The 22,060-nt window shown below is 31.4% G+C and overlaps 1 protein-coding gene across 1 annotated transcript; it reads left to right on the forward strand.

Moving 5' to 3' along the window:
- The first annotated feature begins 10,876 nt into the window (after positions 1 to 10,876).
- LOC137835645 (Stress responsive A/B Barrel Domain-containing protein) lies at positions 10,877 to 11,810 on the forward strand. The gene is made up of 2 exons (XM_068644243.2): positions 10,877 to 11,163; positions 11,432 to 11,810. The coding sequence occupies exons 1-2, from the start codon at positions 11,036 to 11,038 to the stop codon at positions 11,628 to 11,630; spliced, it is 327 nt and encodes a 108-aa protein (XP_068500344.1). The 5' UTR covers positions 10,877 to 11,035; the 3' UTR covers positions 11,631 to 11,810.
- The last annotated feature ends 10,250 nt before the right edge of the window (positions 11,811 to 22,060 follow it).

Genomic DNA, 22,060 nt, shown 5'->3' on the forward strand with positions numbered 1-22,060 from the left:
TTTGTTTTCTAGTTTTTTTTTTCAAATAAAAAAGAGCTAGAATATTAATTTTGAATTGTGAAAAAAAGAATTTGTGTTTAAATATTAAATAGTGAGATGAATTAGACACAGGTTAGAAAAGAAAATATGATTGAATCCCTATTCAAATGTAGTTAAAATTATGATACATGAAAATTTAACAGGATGATTGATTAGGACAAATAATGACAAGACAAAAAGGAATGAGACCATTTAAACCAAGTGAGTGTGTGAACCTTAAACAGTTTTACTGATGAATTGACAGTTGTGGTTGCTTAATTTTTATTTTTGTTGCATCATAAAAAAGCATGAAGATGATTGAGGCATTTGTTTGTGTTAATTAGGAGCCAGGGCCAAAAACCCAACCTTTATATTAGAATTCCATTTTTTTTTATCCCCTTTGGGCCAAAAAATTTTTTGTTAATATTGCACCTTAACCTTTATTGATATAATTTTCTACCCTTTAGCATGTCTAAGGAAGGAGAACATAGATGCAATACATATAGAAAAGGGAATGGTTGGTTATGATTTTGAAAGTTCAAAAAGTTGATAATAGGAAGAATCTTTTCCTATTATTGAAAACAAAACAAAAAAAAGGAAGAGAAACAAAAGAAGAAAAAAGAAATAAAAAAAGAAAGATAGAAAAAAATTTCATGAAAAGAAAGAAAATGAGGAAAAAGGTGACATCGAAAGAAAGTGGTAATTAGATAACATATATGTTCTCTATAATTGAATTGTAGGTATGTTCTTCTTCTTTAAGATGTGCATTTTGTTATCTAAGAAAAACCAATATTTTTTGGAAGCCCAGCCTCATTACAACCCTGTAAAAGACCTCAAGATTCATGTTTCTAATATGTTTGTGATTTGAAGATGAAATGAAAAGCAACTGTGATTTGTTATGATTCAGTGAAAAATAGAGAGAAACACTTAACCGTGAGCATATGAGAAGATATTCCTTGATGAATTGTCATTTATTTGTTTTGATTTGATCCTGGAAATTGATTGTGTCTATAATTTTCTATATTTGAATTTGGAAGCATCATAAGTTTCTAATTTGATCTGTTGTTTAGTGAATTAAGCTGTTTGATATTTAAATTCAAATATATTCATTTACTTTGCTTGAGGACAAACAAGATTATAAGTTGGGGAGAGTGATAAGTGTCTAATTTCAGTAATATTTCATATTAAAATATAGGCACTTATGAGGATTTATTGTTAATTTACATATAAAATAATCTCTAATTTATGAATTTATACTTTCTTACATTTTTTATGATCTTTATTTGAATAAGAGTATTTATTCCCAAATTTGGTGTGAATTGCAGAGTTCTAAGGAAGATTGAAGATTTGGATTAAAGATGAATGATTTGAGCTAAAAAGATAAAGATAGAAGGTCCCAGAATGGAAAAAGATGCAAAAAAAGATTGGGCCTTTTTTATGTTTTATCATTTAGCTCATTAGCGCGACACAATAAACAACCTAACCCTAAAAAACTAGGATAAATAGAGCGCTAGAAGCTCAACCTTAGGGTGCCAGATTGAAAGGAAAACACCATAGAGTGAATTGTAACCCAATTGGGAGAATGGAAGGTGATAGAAGTATGCGTGGCTAATTCTACCATTTGGGATTGGGAGTAATCTGCTCAAACTCCCATTCTGTTCTTGATTGATTAATATGTATTGAGGTGATATCTTATATATTAATATTCAGTTCTTGATTGATTATTGGTATTGTTGTTTTACTTTTAATTTTCCGTGACAAATTGAGAATCTTAAATCTGACCCGGGAGGTATTTTTAGGGTTTGGACCTAAACAACAATACTTAACATATTTGAGTGCTAGGAATAGACTTGAAATGTTAATTGCTATTAACATCTGAGCTTCGTTCTAAGTTGTTCTTATAATTATGCGAGGGATCGATAGTTAGGGAACGTTCTTAAGGATTTTATATGCGAGGAATCGATATAAATGATTTTTATACGGTCATCAATTTCAATTAAAGAACTTAATATTGAAATGCTAATCAAAATACATGAGAGTGAGAGATATGAAACCTAATTCCTATTTTTCCAATTGAAAACAACTAATTCTTTGTCTGTTTTCTTATTGATCATCGCCAACCCAACAACTTAAAATACACTTTTAATTGTTTTGTTTTATATTTAGCGATTATTGTACTTATAATTCACTATTCATTGTGGGATCGATATCCGTCCTTAGGGAAATTATTACTTTTGACAAACGCGGCGCACTTGTCATAAAAAGTCATCAGGCGTTATCCCCAGAAAATCTACTTAATCTTTATGAGCATAGCGCCCATAAATATCTCCAAGATTATGACAAATCGATATACCACCTAACGCACAAATATCGTAATGGTACAATTTGAGTGGAGAGCCTTCTTTGCGGATTGCTGTGAGAATTTTCAATAAATGTTCGTACAATAATTATATACAATAATTGTGTATAGATGTATAGGAAATATATACAAGTGTATGAAGACTTTCTCACTCCAGATGTAATCGGACATTCAGAATTAAAATAGTTGTTTTAAATCAATTTATTTTGGTTTACTAACCTTCTCCCATTCTTGCACAATATAATCGCTTATAGTTAATGTAATTAATAATATGATGAGATGAGTAAACATTAACCAACCTGTATATGAGTCAAGACATGATAAACCCACGTGCTATCCCAGAAAATCGACTTAATCTTTATGAGCATAGCGTCCATAAATATCTCTAAGACTATGACAAACCGATATACCACCTAACGCACAAATCTTGTAATGGTACAATTTGAGTGGAGAGCCTACTGTGCGGACTGTTGTGGGAATTTTCGATTTTCAATAAATGTTCGTACAATATCGTACAATAATTATATACAATAATTGTGTATGGGAGCTTTCTCATTCCAAATGTAACCGGACATTCAGGATTAAAATAGTTGTTTTTAATCAATTTATTTTGGTTCACTAACCTCCGCCCAAACCTGCACAATATAATAACTTATAACTAGTGATTGATAATATGAGATGATTAAAAATTAACCAACTTGTATGAATCAAGACAGAAAGAACTCATGCGTTATCCCCAGAAAACTGACTTAATCTCTTTGAGCATAGCGCCCATAACTATCTCCAAGACTATGACAAACCAATATACCACCTAACACACAAATCTCGTAACGGTACAATTTGAGTGGAGAGCCTCCTGTGTGAATTGCTGTGGGAATTCTCGACTTCCAATAAATGTTCGTACAATATCATACAATAATTATATACAATAATTACGTATAGATGTAAAGGAAATATATACAAGTGTATGGAGACTTTCTCACTTCAAATGTAACTAGACCTTCAGGATTAAAATAGTTGTTTTTAATCAATTTATTTTGATTCACTAATCTCCGCCCAAACCTGCACAATATAATAGCTTATAGTTAGTGATTAATAATATGAGATGATTAAAAATTAACCAACCTATATATGAATCAAGATAGGATAATGTTAGAATGAGAAATTACACCAGCACAAGACCCAAGAAACAACCCAATTGGATGAAAGATTTTATATTGGGTTAAGCTCATGCTTTTACTACTATGCCATTTTATTTTAGTATGTTGTTCCAGTTTCATGTGCTACTTTATTTTAAAACTATTGTAAGGCCCATGACCCTTAAACCCCTATATAGAAACTTACCATTATGAATGAAGGCATAAGTTTTTTATGATAACCCTAGTTTTAGTATAGCATGAGTAAAGGTCTATCAATAAACTCATGCGTTATCCCCCATAAAACTGACTTCATCTTTATGAGCATAGCATCCATAACTATCTCCAAGACTATGACAGGCAAACCGATATACCACCTAATGCACAAATCTCGTAACGATTCAATTTGAGTGGAGAGCCTCCTGTGCGGACTGCTGTGGGAATTTTCGATTTTCAATAAATGTTTGTACAATATCGTACAATAATTATATACAATAATTGTGTATAGATGTATAGGAAATATATACAAGTGTATGGAAGCTTTCTCATCCCAAATGTAACCTGACATTCAGGATTAAAATAGTTGTTTTTAATCAATTTATTTTAGTTCACTAACCTCCGCCCAAACCTGCACAATATAATAGCTTATAATTAGTGATTGATAATATGAGATGATTAAAAATTAACCAACTTGTATGAATCAAGACAGAAAGAACTCATGCGTTATCCCCAGAAAACTGACTTAATCTCTTTGAGCATAGTGCCCATAACTATCTCCAAGACTATGACAAACCCATATACCACCTAACGCACAAATCTCGTAACGATACAATTTGAGTGGAGAGCCTACTGTGCGGATTGTTGTGGAAATTCTCGGTTTCCAATAAATGTTCGTAAATAATTATATACAATAATTGCGTATAGATGTATAGGAAATATATACAAGTGTATGGAGACTTTGTCACTCTAAATGTAACTTGACCTTCAAGATTATGATAGTTGTTTTTAATCAATTTATTTTAGTTCACTAACCCGCCAAAACCTGCACAATATAATAGCTTATAGTTAGTGATTAATAATATGAGATGATTAAAAATTAACAAACCTAAATATGAATAAAGACACGATGAACTCACACGCTATCCCCACAAAACCGACTTCATCTTTATGAGCATAGTGTCCATACCTATCTCCAAGACTATGACAAATCGATATACCACCTAACACACAAATCTCGTAACGGTACAATTTGAGTGGAGAGCCTCCTGTGCAGATTGTTGTGGGAATTCTCGGTTTCCAACAAATGTTCGTATAATATCGTACAATAATTATATACAATAATTGCGTATAGATGTATAGGAAATATATACAAGAGACTTTCTCACTCCAAATGTAACTAGACCTTCAGGATTAAAATAGTTGTTTTTAATCAATTTATTTTGGTTCAATAATCTCCACCCAAACCTGCACAATATAATAGCTTATAGTTAGTGATTAATAATATGAGATGATTAAAAATTAACCAACCCTGTATATGAATCACGATAGGATAAACTCACGCACTGTCCCTTGTACTGACCTTCATCTTTATGAGCATAACGTCCATAACTATCTCCAAAACTATGACAAACTGATATACCACCTAACGCACAAAGCTTATAATGGTACCATTTGAGTGGAGATCCTCCTTTGCGAATTGGAGTGGGAATTCTCAGTTTCCAATAAATGTTGTTAGTTGTGTTGACAAAATCTTGTCAGTTAGATGACCTATCAGGATTAAGTGGCTCGCCTCCATGATGAACAAAATCATTTAAATTATAATACACAGATGTAGGAGTTTTCCTTATGGCCATGATTTAAATCCATTTTGAAAGATATTTCTATATCTTGTGTCCCACCGAAACACGCTAGAATTAGAATCAATGTCCCTGTAGCAAACTTTTCTCAAGTTACCTTCCTTAGTGTTGACATGGTTGATAATGGTCCACATCTCTTCAACTTTAATCAATTCTTCATCTTTTGCATGCATCGAAAATTTTTGTATGATATTTTTGTATAAAGGATAACATTTTTTTCTCCCACTTTCTTCTACTAAACCTTTTAAATGCTATATGTGATTCTATTTGCATGATATTATATATATATATATGATTGAGCAGCGAATAACTTTAAGATCAATGGATTGGTGTTTGCTGGGTTAGCAACAACCAGAACCTGCAAGGTAAGGGTAATGTAAAGTCCTTTATAAATATTTCAATAAAACACAACTGAAAAAACATGTTTTAAAAAAAAAATAGCATACGGTATGCATTCCATGAATAAAGAGTTAGGTTTTATTAAATTAATATCAAAGTAATCATGGAATATTATGATTATTAAATTAATTACATATAATTGTGTACAATATCGTACAATAATAAAGACAAGTATTTCATCGATAATGAATCATCCACGGAATATTAGTCCTAACAATAAATGCAGCACAAACCAAGGCAGAATCACATTCAAGCCAGACATTAGTAAATCCCATCTTTTGAGCTTCCTTCGTAGCATGTATAACTCCATAAAACTCAACAACCATAGTAGTATGATAAACTCAACAACTTCAAGAAACGCAGAGAAAATATCAATAAACTCTCCTATACTCCCACGGAAAATACCTCTACAAGTAGCAAGACCAGGATACCCCTATCAACCCCATCAATGTTAATTTTAACCCAGCCTGATGAGGGAAACTCTTTCATCTGACAAGAAGATGACAAAGAACTTTACCACTATGAGTATTAATACCAAAAAAACTTAATCACGTTGAAATCCAACATATTATTTTTCATTGAAGCTTTGGACGAATTTTCCATCAAACAAGTTAAATCTTTAATTACCGAAATAACTCTAGGGACCTCAATCTTATCCTCAAATCTAGCATACTTAATCCGAGTCTATTTTATTTTCTTCTTTCTTTTTTCATCTAAATTTTCTTTTATCACTTTCACATAACGTTCTTCATGTATGAACTTTATAACCTTTCATTTTTTCTGGACAATATCGAGATACAAAGCACATTTATGCAATTGAATTTTGGAAATATGTAAGTTCATTTTTGCTTTGTAATTCCTTTGATTTTTATATTTTTTCTGAGTTGTGTTGTTGAGAACTTTGATTATTCTCAAGTGACCATTAGATTGTTTCTAATTTGTGTTTTGGCTGTTTTATAGTTATCAGTTTGGTTAGGTTTTTCTATACTTAGTTCTTCATCATCTGTTATACACTTAAAAATAATAATTAAATAAAAACCAATTTTAAAGATATAAAATAATTAGTCATTATATTGACTAAATTAAATACTATTTTAGAGTACAAAATTATTCATATCTAAACTAATTTATATTATTGATAAATAGTTTTTAAATTGGTATCCAATTAGCTACAATATCTTAGCTATCAATTATTTAAATTCTAAAATTGGTAGCTAAAACTTTGATAGTTAGTTAGATATCAATTTAGAAATTATCTATTAATAATAGAAATTACTTTAGATACCAATAAAAAAAATTGTTTATAAAATAGTATCTAATTTAGTCAATATAATGATAAATTATTTTTTATTTTTAAAATTAATTTTTATTTAATAATTTTTTTGTAGTGATATTTTAAGTTAATTATAGGTAAGGGAAATTAATTTGTTTAATTTTGTTTTCAAATTGGATTTGTAATGCTGGTGTAAGATTAAGATTAATTGATATTAATAATAGGTTGGGAATTAAATATGTATATGAATTGCATTGTTTGGTTAGTAAATTTAGAATGAATTATTTTGTTGATCTGATCCTTAAATTTTAATTTAGATGGTTGGGTGACAATGTTAATAGTAAAATGCTTTTGATATTATTTGGAACCATTAATATAGAGTTAGAAATGTTAAATGGATGTTATGGGTTGAAAATATGTATTTTTTATTGGTTTTTCCTTAAGTTTAGGTTGTTATGCTTAATTTGAATAATAATAGTTATTGTTTAAAATTTATGTCAATATATTAATAGTTAAAAAAAGGTGGTGTCAATTTAATGTGTTTAAGTAATTTGAACTTAGCATAACTTTTATATATATATATATATATATATATATATATATATATATATATATATATATTTTATTTTATTTTTTAATTTTATTTTTTTATTTTTATTTTTTTTATTTATTTTTTTTTGCATAATCCTCTTGTCGAATTTTTCAATCGCTTAGTCGATTTAAGGTAAAGAGAAAGAGAGATTTACTAATAAATTTAAGGTAGAGAGGAGAGTGAGTTATACAATGAGAAATTCCTTCAATGGATGAAAAATTTGCTCAACCAATTTAAACATAAAAGTAAAGAAAAATCTTTTGTCAAAATTCACATAACGGATTTGTATGAATTAGGTTATCTAATCTTCATTAAAGTTGTAACCTTAAATATTAGCTTTGTCATAACTTTGGAATAATCTAAAAAGGAGATATAGAAGTTTTGATAATTTTAGTGAGTCGAGATGAAGTTGTCAATTTTAATTGAAGTTTTTGCAGTTAATTATGCTAAGTAATTGTTTTTAGAACTTGAAGTCTTCATAAGATTTGTAACTTATTGTCTTAACTTTTTTATGAGTTATATGTGAGTATGATTGGATAAATGAAACTCGATATAAATAACTATTTTTAACCATTATAATAATGATCTATGTTTTATGAGTTATTTTTAGAATTTGATGCCTTATAATAAAGTGTGATTTAAATGATATACATATATGGAATCAGACATTATAAATGTGAGAAGATATAATCATTAAATTTTGTTGTGTATTAAATAAATTAACATACTATTTAACAAAGATTACTTTGCTTCATTAACAATCGAAGTCACATAAATGTTAGATGAAAAGAATCTTATGGAAAGTTCTTACATATAGTAACATTTGTAGATTAACGACTTAACTTGTTATTGATTTTAATCTTAAATTAAATGTTAGTATATGTGAGATATATTTAATGAATTCTTTTAGAAAGGATAACGTAAATCATCAACACTTATAAATTAAATCTCAATTATTAATTATATTAGAGTAATTTAATATGTAAAAAAATTATTATTTTAATTTATCATATTATAGATATTAATTAATCAATTAAAACTTAAAAAATATTTATATAATTAAATATATTTTATATAGAAATATTTTTTTTAAATATAAAATTTTTAAAAAAATGGTGAGCCAGCTGGCAGACCAACTAACTATGGGCCTGACGTATCATGCACTAAGTACATTTAATTCGACAATAAATGTTCTTTAATATATTTCACAATAAATTAAAATATAAATACAACTTAATAATTAATTGTTCATGTTTGTTATGATGAAAAAAAAGATAAAATACTTCCATTTGTTTTATATAAAATGTAATTACATATTACCATTATTTCAAAAATTGATATTGATTTCATCACTAGGATTTAGTTTAGAGTTCGTTATCTCTAGTAACTTCTTTTATGTAAACCGGACAACTTAGTCCAAATCATAAAAAAAAATAAGTTAAAAAAAAACAAAACTAAAAGGTTTATCTGAATTGGTACTTTAACTTTATTAATTGTTAAAGCTATACATTTTTATTTTTTTTATTTAATTTAAACTATTTTAAAATAAACTAAAAATATATTTTTTAGAATCACATTATTAATAATAATTTTTATCTTAAAAATATAAGATAATCATTGATACGAATTTTCAATTTTTATTATCGAAAACGTTCAATGACATTGAAAAAAATATAAACTTAATTGTTCAATTACAATTTAGCTGCGGTGAAACTAGTAATTGGAAATATAGTATTTTTACTACTTCAATTTCCAGCCCAATTTTTAAATATCGTGTATTATGCTCAAAAAAATATTCATTAAACAAATTAATCTGATATAATACTTTTATAAAATTTAAAAGTGTGAAAATTGAATTATATTTTTTTTAATATTTAAGCTATATATGAATAAATAAGGATATAAACTTTTATTATTCACTGTGAAGCTGAGTTCTAAATATAATATTTGTTACAGTTAAGATTATGTATAATGCGACATGGTCTTTATATGTGAACTATATACTACACTATATATTTTACAATAATGTATATATTCATATCCAAGCTATATATTACTGGCATGTTATATATGTAAGATCAATAAATCAATAAAAAAAAAGACTACTAAATTAAAAATGTATTCTTAAATCATTCTACGTAAACTTAAATGATTAAAACATAAGTTACAGCTAAATATTGTAAATCTAAAAGAAAAGGCTAAATATGAAAAACAAAATGATATTTAACCATCAAAATTTTAATGGTTAAACTTGATTAAATCTAACAATAAGTTACAATAATTCTTAGACTTTAATAATAGAACTAAAGTTGTCATTTCAATAAAAGAGGATGTGATTGAAGCCAGTTGTAAAGAAATTCACCCTTAATGTCATGCTAGACTTAATTAGCATCCAAATATAAGATGAGAAACTGGATTTTTTTTTTCTGTACTTTTGTATCTCTTTCTATCTACGGTTTAATTTATAAGCTTTTGATTAAAATTTAGTATTTTTTTATCAAAAAAAATAATTAAATACCCGTATACAAATACTAAAAAGCCTTATCATTGACCTGTAGTACATAAAATATCAAGCTTCAATATTTTTAAAAAATGACGAATATTAAAAAAGTAGTTTTGTACAAGAATTTAAATTTTTTACCACGAATTTAAAATATAATTCTGTTTGAAGAAGTTAAACTGAAGACAGTAAAATCTGTAAAGAACATTGATATGTTAACAATCCGACTAAAGAATATTGATATGTTACCAATCTGACGAGAGATATTTTGTTGTAAAATATAGCAATTTTGAGATTTTATTAATCAAACTGATTAATTTACAGTTATAAACTGAAATTGATTAATTTATATTTATAAAGTGATGTCTCTGGAATTTTGAAAGTAACATTTTTCAAATTCGTAAAGGTGAAGTAGAGAAATAGTATGTTGATCCAAGGGCAATAATTTACAGTAGACGGTGCACATGCTAAGGACATGGAGAAAAGTTGAGGCTGTAACACCACTTTTCTGCACACATATAGCACAAAAGAAAAAGCTAGTGAAGAAAGAAAAGTTGTTCCATGTATAATCATGATGTTTTGTGATTCAAAATGAGGCCAATTATCACTCAAACTTGTCTAGGGTGATGACACCAAGGACCCATTCATGTGCCACGACAATGGCACCAGACAATTTTTACTATGCCATGGAAAGAAGATGTGCATTGGTGGGTCTAAAGGTGAAAGTAGCAGTACCTTTCCTTAGATTCAGCTGTGGATGCTGTCTCCCATCACTTTTTTTTTTTGGTAAATTGATTAGTATAGCAATGAAAGGAGTCATGGGGTTCTGACAAAGAACAGATCAAGAACGTGAGCCAAATTGTGAATATATATATGTGGCTGCAAGGAACAAGCTTTGGGGTATGCTAGCAATGGGGGAATTCAAACACTTTGTGATTGTTAAGTTCAAGGAAGGTGTGGCAGTTGATGAGCTCACAAAAGGGATGGAGAAGTTGGTCTCAGAGATTGATGCTGTCAAGGCCTTTGAATGGTATATGTTTTCTGTTTTGTTACCTTGTACTTCATCAACTATTTTCTGTGTATCCAAAGTCATAGTTTGATTTTTTTAAGGTTTCTTTTTTGTTTCATACACATAAATCTGGTAAGAACTGAATCCCTAACTACATGCTTAAAAGATATAATCATCTAGGAATCATATTACACCATGTTGGTTATTTTGGAGATTCTAAAAGTTTATAGTGTTTAGCTCTGATACTGAATAGAGTCTTATCATGTTTGATTGCATTTATGTTGAACAGGGGGCGTGACATTGAAAGCTTAGATGTGCTGAGACAAGGTTTCACTCATGCCTTCCTAATGACATTCAACAAGAAAGAAGACTTTGCTGCATTTCAAAGCCACCCAAATCATGTGGAGTTCTCCACAACATTTTCAGCAGCCATTGAGAACATTGTGCTGCTGGATTTCCCATCTACTCTTGTCAAGGCTCCAGCATAATCTTCAACATAACATTTCCAGCAATAAAATTCCCCTCTTCAAATTTGTTTAGTGTATGTTTTTGCTTGTGTTTCGCTATCTGTAGTTCTGTCATGAGCTGTTATTACTACATCTCTTGCAATTTGAACACGTAGTATTATGGATTATGAATTATAATTAATGATGAACTTTTTTGCCTTATATTGATGGATACTTCTAGGAGTTAGTATTTGGCATTGCAAATAGCCACTTAGTTTTTGTTTCATATAAAAGTAAAAGAAATTCTAAGACACAGATTATATCATCACTAGCCTTACCTAAAGAAGCATAAATAGAAAAACCACTTTTACATGGCAGAGAATGAGAATCAATGGTATGGAACATGCATAGCTTGATGATAAACAATAGTTGATGAATCCAAGTTAGTTGTATTCCATGGCAAAAGACATGGCAAAATCACAAAAATATAAGCTCAATGATTCCTGCAAAAGCAGTAAAACCTCTTTTAACTATTGAGCCAACTTGGAACTTGATTTCAAAAGCAGAAGATTCTCGATATATCCACCTTTATGCATCGTTATATAGTGTGATCCTCAGAGATAAAACACACCACATGACTCACAATCTGATAACTGAAGCCTCATGAAGAGTTGCATTTATAGGGAAAAGAGATGAATATGAAGCCATTCAAGAGCAAGAGAATAGTCCAAATTCATGTTTAGTCATTGAAGATCTTGAAAAGGTTGACAAAGGCTTTCATCCTAAACATTTGAACTGCTCTCATTATATCTGGATGCATAGAAGCTCCTCAAATGGTGAAGCTGAAGGGTATGTGTTGAGAACATGGATGTCCTTTGATGTGCGAAATCACGTGGAAGATCTTTGTAAAGAGTGTGAAAAGCCTAAAGGCCACTGTGGTGTAGGGCTGAAGTGTTTGTGTCATGCAAAAGAGTGCAGTGAGTGCCTTGATATGCACAGAGCCTTTCTCTTACTTTACTTCCATTTGTTTAATTAATTTTGCCTCCACCCAAAGGTGACTGTGATGATATTTTTGCAGAAGACAAGATCATCTCAGAAAGTGGGTCCATGAAATCTGTTGGTAATGTTCTTTTCTCTTTCCTTTCTTTCATTGGTGTTGTAGCTTTCTTCAAGGATGTATAAATAGCATTCTTTAGGGACTAAATTTTCTGATTAGAACACTTTGTTGCTATATATGATTATGTTACTACTGTCGAAAGTCATGAATTGAGTGTAACTGGTTATGATATAATTAAATATCAAACACTTAACTGAAGAAATTCAAATGATCTTCAAGTATGTCAACTCTATGAATGAAAAAGATCCTTAATTTGTATCATATGGAAAGTTTTATATAATGCAGGTATGGTACATAGGCAAACTTGTAATGAATGGCATTTCAAATGGTTGACCTAAAAAACAACAGAAGCAGATTAATGTACTGATAGATTTTATTATTTTATAAATTGATTCTATAAAGTTGAATTAAATTTAAAATTTTAATTTTTAATAAGAGATTTAGATGTAAAGCTGATATCTGAATCATTCCGAATAACTAATTTCACCATAAAGAAACAATACTATTTCTTCTTGCTACGTTTTACCTTAAACTTGAAGGACATATTTTGTGGTTTAATAAGATATAGTTGATTAGAATAATAGGTTATAAGTTATTTTTATAACTTGAAGGTATCTTATGGAATTTTTATTTCACACTTAACTAGAAATATAAAATTTTTGCTTGTTGCGTTTTATAAGATATAATAGGTATCATTCTTCATATCCCGTTATGTTGGTATGCATATAATATTTCTATTTAGAAGTATTTGAATCACAACCATAATCTACTTATTAAAAATATTATATACTTTTTTTTACAATTTTTAAAATTAAAAAGCAAACTAAAGTTCATTTTTTACACAATAATATATATAATTTCTAAATCCTTATTTAGTATGTTGTAATATCATATAATACATCATGATCATACATTATATATAATATATTTTTTATATATATATAACACCTTTCGTAATACATACTCATAGGATTGTGCATTTCTCATTAAAAACTAATACATAATCCATTGGAAACATCACTTATTAAAATTGATTTTAGTTTCTTAGGTTAAGGTAGTTCATACACCTTACTATTAGGGAGATTAACAACTTCTTTTAGCTTCTCACTACATTATTTTAATTTGCATAATCATATTCTAATAAACACAAAATATTTTCTTTACTTAATGGACTTACATGTACAATCTCTTAACCTTTAAAGTCCATTTCCATTCTAGGTATTCATCACACACACCCACAAAGAATCACACACTCATAAAGGTCACATATAAAATAGATATCAAATATGTGATTTATCACATCACTCTCTTCCATAAGCATCTCATCATGCATATATTATACATTTAAAAAATTAATCATATATATAACCATATGTACAATTAACCATATTGAAATAATTCACCCTCAACACAACCAATTGTTGTTTGAGCAAGCTCCTATTGTTTGAGCGATCTCATAAAATACTTTCTTGCTTAAGTGGTCTCATGTTCAGTTTTATTATTGGGTGTTCTTGTAATGCTTAAGCAATATACTTATTGGATCCCTTCCAACTGCTTTAATGTAGTATCATGATTTTCAAGATTCTAAAACTCATGTAACATCGTCATACTTATTGCTAAAGCGACCACATTTCACTTGATCATCATTGCATTCCAAATGAGATAGAGTTACTTTGATTTCTCTCCTTATCTTATTGTCTCTTCAATATTATAATCCGACAAAAGAATAAAGTTATAGTTGTTCTCTAAACTTATGGAGGGTTTAGAAAATCTAAGTTTTAGAAATTAAATTTTAATTAAATAAAGAAGGGTTAAATATATTTTTTCGTTTTTGTACTATAACACAAATTTGGTTTTCATCCCTGGTCCAAACTTTAGACCATTCAAGTACTTGTAGTATGAAAATTATTGGAATTGGTCCTTTTGCATGTGAAATGATTGCTAGTTTTTTTTAAAAATTGATAGTTTTTTTCAAAATTCCTTATTGTTTTGATTGCAGACTGATGTTCATTGTAACTACTTCTAATGGGTTGATGAAGTGGAACCTTAAATTGAACTAATTCCATATACAGAAGAACTCATTCCCAATCATTTCCATACTACAAGTATTTGGATGGTTTAAAGTTTGAACTAAGGACAAAAACCAATTTCGTGAACATATTTAACACAATAAAAAATAAATATATATCTTTTATTTATAAATTTACATTTTTATTTATTTAAATTTATATTTTAAATAAAATTAGTTCCTATATAATTTCAACAAAATAATATTTTTAACACAATTTTTATTTTATTCTATCGTTATATTTGTAAGGACTTTAAGCGTGGAGTCTGAAGTCCCACATGGAGATGATTTAGGTGAACAATATATAAGGAGAAAAACCTACAAACCTAATGCACAAGGTCTCGGGTTGAATTGAAAGTGATGTTAATGTCTCTTATATATGGATTGACTCATAACTCAAGACTCATTGAATCCAGTCTCCTATGTTAGTTATTGACTCTCCCTAGTACATCCACTTGAGAAACCCAACAATCTATGTAGAGGACTCATGGATAGAATGCTTTCGAAGTGGAAGGGGAGTTTGCAATGTGGAGACTCACACTTGAGGGAAATTGAGTGAGGTGAACAAAGGAGAAAGATCTAAAAACATAATACGTTAAAGATTTTAGATTGAAGATGATGTCAATATCTTCTATAAATATGTTGACTCATAACTCAAAACTCATTAAATTCACGTTTCAGATTATTTATTAACTCTCCCAATTATGTCCACTCAAGGAATCCAACAATATTAACATCAAACACCTCGTCTATTTAGTAACAACCAATAACCAACCAACTATATGTTCATACATGAAAACCCCATGGCCAATCTTAGCTGGAGTCTTAATTTATTTATTTTGGTAGTTACGAAAAGAGTATTTCTTTTATCTCACATTTTCTCTATGTATTCAGAGCTTAAATTGGCTTGAAAAGGCAAAGTTTCATTGGTTTTAATTAACACAACAAAATATATTTTAGAAAGAGACCTAATTTGTTGGGAGATTCTTTTCTTGGTATGGAAAGTAACATGACATGGTTTTAATTTAGAAGCACTCTTAGGTCTTCCTTCCATTGGTTTTTATTTGTCCATATCTCTGGGTCAGTCTTTTCTGTGCCAAGCATTGATTTGGACACTACCATTTCCTTCTTCCACCTTCCAAAACCATGTTTGTATCTTGTCGTAATATGAAAACTATGCCATGCCATGTATGAACAGAAAAACCAATTTAATTGGAAGAGAAAAAGTATTCAGCTTAACCCCACTTGAAAAAGCATAAACAAAAACATCCAAATTGAAGTTTCAATATATATTAAGTAAAAATAAATAAAAAAGATAATATTGTCGACTTATTTCAGTTGATCCATTATTTGATCTATCAAAAAAAGGTTAGTTATAGATTGGTTGGTATAAGATTTGTGTGTTTCGTTGTTTAATTCGTAAACATAAATGGAAATCTGCTAATTGATTCCCAAATATAAAAAAGAAAATATGACAAACATGCTTGAAAAATAGAATGTAACCTAGTGTAACCTAGAAAAAAAAAATATCATGTCATCATCATCATCTACATCTAGTGTAACCTACATTAATTTTATACTATTTTTTTTTTTAAATTGAATATTGTGGCATAAACTAAGCTCTCTAGCAACCATGATATTTGCATCAATTACATGCTAAGAATAGCAACTCTTAATGCAATAAGTGAGTGGGAAGAATGGTAAATAAGTAGAAAGAAAACATATTTTCTACCCATTTTTATTTATTTATGTTGGTTAAATTATTATTTTTATATCTATCACTACAAGAAAATATATTTAAAATAGAAACCAATTTTAGAAAAAAAAAAGTTACTATAGTGACTAAATTATAGACCATTTTAAAAACTAAAAAATTATTAATTTTTAAATTAATTTTTATTATTGATAAATAGTTTCTAAATTGGAATATAATTAATTACACCAAAGTTTTTACACTAGTTATTCTTCATCATTGTGAATGAATAATTTTTTTTTTCTAAAATAAAATCGTTTAAATATTTTTTATAATAATGTTATTGGTGTATTAGGTGTGAATCCAAGTAAAGTCCTTTTCTAGACATCATAATCTATTCTTATCCATTTCAAGTGTAAAATTGCAATCTATGTTTGTTTGGAATCGATGTAACATGTGGGTACGAAATAGTAATGGACTATACTATTATGCCAAAATGCATCTAACCCAATTCATATAGGCTTCTATTATAAACAAAAAATCATCTTTGAAAAGGAATATGAAACTGGCTATTATTTGGGGTAGTGGAATCATATGAATAATACAACTTTTAGAAATGATATAGTGAACCCACATAAGATTTTCACAATAGCACAACTACAATGTTAGGTATCCTAAGACGAGTTTTTCTTTTTCAAACTAGTACTTATGTCCACTTTAATGTTTTGAAATTTATTCGATTAGGGGGTATTTATTTGTATATAAAATTTAGTTTGTATATGTGTCAATTATTTTTGTTACTATATATATAAAAAAAATGTAGATACATGAACATTTCTGTGTTTTCAAGTAATAAGGAACATTTTTTAAGAATAAAATACTTTTCCTCCATGAATGAGTATTGTTGTGAAACGTGGTAAACTTGGCAACTGAATATGATCGAAACCCATAATCATGTGTAGGTTTTGTTTTAATATGAACTGAGTATTGTAGCAATATAACTGATAGTGTGATCTGCTTCACATAAAAAAGCTAGTGGGTCATAGGTAATGGAAAATTATCATATGAAAATCATGTTTTGTAGGGTTACGTGTTTCACCTCTTTTCAAGAGACCAGAAAAATGATGGCTCTGTGTTTTTCATGCTGTTTTGGGTGTTACATTGGGTGTTCAAATATGTATTGGTGTCTCTTGAGTTGAAATCTTTTTGTGTTAGTTTAAATTATTATCAATCCTTTTAAAAAGAATGAAAACTTAAATAGCGTATATGAAAGAATATTTTCTGTTTTATTCAATCTGTCTTTTATCTATAACAATGATACATATATATAACCATAGTATTAGAACCGTACAGAACCGTACAGATTCTTTTTCTAACATAACATCTATAATTAAGACTAATTATAGACCCATTAATAGTGATTATATTCCTATAATTAAGTCTAATTATAGACTCATTAATAGTGATTATATTCCTGTAATTAAGTCTAATTAAGTCTAATAATGATTTTTTCCGGTAATATCTCCCTCAAGTTGGAGCATGTAAGTCTTGAATGCCCAACTTGACCAAGATGGCTCCAAACTTTTTAGCACCGAGAGTTTTGGTGAAAAGGTCAGCTAGTTGTGTATGTGTGGGCACATAGGATGGAAGAAGGCGCTTGTGAATGATTTCATCTCGAACAAGGTGGCAGTCAACTTCAATGTGTTTGGTGCGTTCGTGGAAGACCGGCTTTTTAGCAATGTGAAGTGCTGCTTGACTATCACAATAAAGACGAATTGGGTCAGGATGAGGAACATGTAGAGAAGCGAGAATGTCTTTAATCCACTTTAATTCTCGGGTGGTCTTAGCCATTGATCGATATTCAGCCTCAGCAGAGGAGGCAGAAACCGTTTGTTGTTTCTGGGTTTTCCAAGAGATTGGGGAAGTGCCGAGTTGAATAAACCATCCGGTGAGAGATTTCTGTGTCAGTGGACAACTTGCCCAATCAGAATCGCACCACCCAAAGAGTATTCCTTGTCCAGGATGCCCCTTTAAATATCGAACAACACGAAGAGCAGCTTGCTAATGCTCGGAGCGTGGATTTTGCATAAATTGAGATAAAGCTTGGACACTGTAGGCAAGGTCAGGTCGAGTGAAACACAGATAAATTAACCTCCCAACAAGTCTACGATAAGTAGCCGGGTCAGAAAGAAAAGAAGGAGCTCAATTTGTGATTTTCTTCACATGGTGTAGTGGCGGGCTTCGCACCCAACAATCCGACTTCAGTAATGATATCTAAGGCATATTTCCTCTAACAAAGGAAGATTCCGTTGGGGGAGCGAGCAACTTCAACCCCCAGGAAGTACTTGAGGCGGCCTAAATCTTTCATATGAAAGCAATTTAAGTAGCCTTTAAAACATTGGATGGCAGTACCATTATTCCCTGCAATCACAAGATCATCAACGTAGACTAGCACAACCAACTGTATGTCATTATTATTGAGAGTAAACAGGGAATGATCCTTCGGGGATTGTTGGAAGCCGTAACGAGTGAGAGAAGAAGATAGTTTAGCAAACCAACACCTGGGGGCCTGTCGGAGGCCATATAGAGACTTTTGAAGCTTGCACACTGCCCCTGGTTGAGATTCTTGGAAGCCAGGAGGGAGTTTCATATAAACCTCATCATCAAGATCACCATGGAGAAACGCATTGTGAACGTCCATCTGATGAAGCTCCCAATCTTTTGCGGCTGCTACTGCTAGAGTTGTGCGAATGGTTACCGTCTTTACGACAGGAGAAAACGTCTCGTTGTAATCCAAACCCTCCACTTGATGATTGCCAAGAATTACCAATCGAGCCTTGAATCTTTCAATTGTTCCATCCGAGTTGTATTTGATTTTGTAGATCCATTTACACCCAAGTGCCTTCTTTCCAGGAGGGAGAGCGGTGAGTTTCCAGGTGTCATTGAGTTCGAGAGCATGAATCTCCTGTGCCATAGCATCACGCCACCGGGGTTCTCGGACCGCTTGAGAAAAGAACAGGGGTTCCTGCTCGGTGTGTAAAGAGGCAAGAAAACTTTGATGATGTTTAGAAAAGGAATCACAATTCACAAAATCATGTATAGGATACGAAACACCTGAGGATTCTGTTGAAGGAGGTGACGGAACAGAGGGGCTTGACGGTATCGTGGTGGCTGCGACAAAATCGCGTAACCGTACGGAAGGCAGCTTCGCGCGATGCCCTCGCCCAAGGGGAACCGCGGCCGTCAGCGGTGGTGAAGAAACCGACGGCGCCGTCTCCGTCGGACGCGGCGGTGGATCCGCGGGTAGCGTCGAGGCTTATATACACGGATCGGAGTCGTTGATAGTGTGGTCGAAGTCATCTGTGAGGGTAGCATCCTCCTTGGCTGGGATGGGAGATGCAATGGGTTGGTTGATGATGCATTCATCTAGGTTTGAGGAGGCAACTTCATGAAGAAAATGTGGGTCCGTTCCAGTTTCTAAAGAGTTGGCAATAATTGGGTTTTGCAATGGTGGTGCAGTGTCCATCTTTTTGGCTTCAAAATATGGAATTTATTTTCGAAAAAATGTACATCACGAGAGACAAAGAAAGTTTCTGTTTCCAAATCAAATAATTTCCATCCTTTTTGGCCATATGGATAACACACATTTTCGGCTACGACTATCAAATTTATCCCGCTGTCTACTTTGATTATGAGCATAACATAATGAACCAAATACTCGTAAGTGCGCGTAACTGGGTACACATCCATGGATCACTTCATAAGGGGTTTTTCCTTTTAGAATGGAGGATTGTGTGAGATTGATTAAGTAGCCTGCAGTCAAAACGCATTCCCCCCAAAATTTAATGGGAAGATTGCCTTGAAACCGTAATGACCGAGCAACATTCAGAATATGCCGATGCTTGCGTTCGACGCGTCCATTTTGTTGCGGGGTCCCGACACAGGAAGTTTGGTGAAGGATACCTTGTTGAATGAAATATTGTTTTAGACACATGAATTCGGTTCCATTGTCAGAGCGAACCATTTTAACACATTTGTTGTATTGCCTCTCAACGAGTGTGAAAATTTTTTTTTCAAAGTCACTGATACCTCTGTTTTTTCTTTTAACAAATAGATCCAAACTGCCCGTGAACAATCATCCACAATTGTCAAAAAATATGAAGCACCACAGGATGAAGGAGTTTTATAAGGACCCCATAAGTCACAATGAATTAAATCAAAAATATTCAAAGCTTGATGCGCACTTAAGAAAAACTTATCTCTCGTTTGTTTAGATTTTTCACAAACTTCACAAACTTTATTCAACTCATCACGAGTACATTTCCCACTTATATCAGGAAGCATTTGCACAATCTTAAATGACGGATGTCCTAATCTTTGGTGCCAAAGTGCTAGTTGATTTTCCATCTTGACATGACATGCTTGAGTCTTCCGTACCCCACGATACCAATAAAGCCCATCTTTCCGTTCACCTGCTTCAATCAGCGTCCTCGAAGTGCGGTCCTGTATAATAAACAATTTATCAGTGAATGTTACAACACAATTTTCTTCATCCGTCAATTGAGGTACTGAAAGTAAATTGCATTTTAATTTGGGAACATAAAGGACATTTTTCAATTCAAGTCCTTCTTCAAGAGTCACTGTTCCCTGTTCGCAAGCTAGAACACGTTCACCATCGGGTAACCCTACGGGGCACCCTTGTATAGTTTCCTTTTCACTCAAATTTTCCAGTGACCCGGTCATATGGTTTGATGCCCCACTGTCAATAATCCAAAAATCCCAAATGCTCTTACCAGTCATTTTCTCTGATTCATTTGATTTTTGTTTGCTGATCATATCAACCAGTACCTTCCATTGTTCATTGGTCAGACCTGCCATCTCAAGTTTCTTGTCGTCATTGTTGGCTTGACTGTTGCTTCCACTAGCGTGTGTCACATTTGCACGTGTCGGGTTACCTTTGTTTCGCATCCCTTGGCGTCCCCTGCCGTTCCATTTGCCTTCACTTTTTGTCTGTCACCCCACCATTCGGGATATCCGATCAATTGGAAGCATCCCTTCATGTCGTGACCATTTTTACCGCAATGACTGCACGTCATTAATTTTTCTACCATATCTCCACGCCCTTTTTCTTTGTAGTTGGCCTGCATCGCGAGACCCACGACCAACCCCCTTTCTTCCGTTGATTTGGCCATCATTCTCACTCTTTCTTCTTGTACCAACATAGCATATACCCGGTTCAGAGACGGCAATGGGTCTGAGGCCAGAATGTTTGATCTTATTGTCCCGTAGCTTGCGTCATCCAACCCCATAAGGAGTTGATGAACCTTCTCCTCCTCCCTTCGTTTTTCCAACTGAGCACCAATCCCACACTTGCATCCACCACACGTACAAGATGGAATTTTGTCACTGTTAGCAAGCTCATCCCAAAGGACCTTCAATTTTCCAAAGTAAGTTGCCACCACCATTCCCTCCTGCTTGCATCTTGACAAGTCCGACCTTAGTTGTTGAATTCTAGGTCCATTCACGACCGAGAATCTTTCTTTAATGTCTTCCCACAAGTTATGTGCAGTCTCAGAATATGCTACTGTGGATCG

This window comes from Phaseolus vulgaris, chromosome 5 (assembly GCF_051622355.1).
Source record: "Phaseolus vulgaris cultivar YP4 chromosome 5, ASM5162235v1, whole genome shotgun sequence".
In the NCBI taxonomy this organism is placed as follows: domain Eukaryota; kingdom Viridiplantae; phylum Streptophyta; class Magnoliopsida; order Fabales; family Fabaceae; genus Phaseolus; species Phaseolus vulgaris.

What these genes read in the sequence shown, in the direction of transcription:
- LOC137835645 (XM_068644243.2), top strand. Translation starts at nt 11,036, where the DNA reads ATGCTAGCAATGGGGGAATTCAAACACTTTGTGATTGTTAAGTTCAAG. An exon ending in GCTGTCAAGGCCTTTGAATG is followed by an intron (nt 11,164 to 11,431) that starts GTATATGTTTTC and finishes TATGTTGAACAG; the next exon opens with GGGGCGTGACATTGAAAGCT.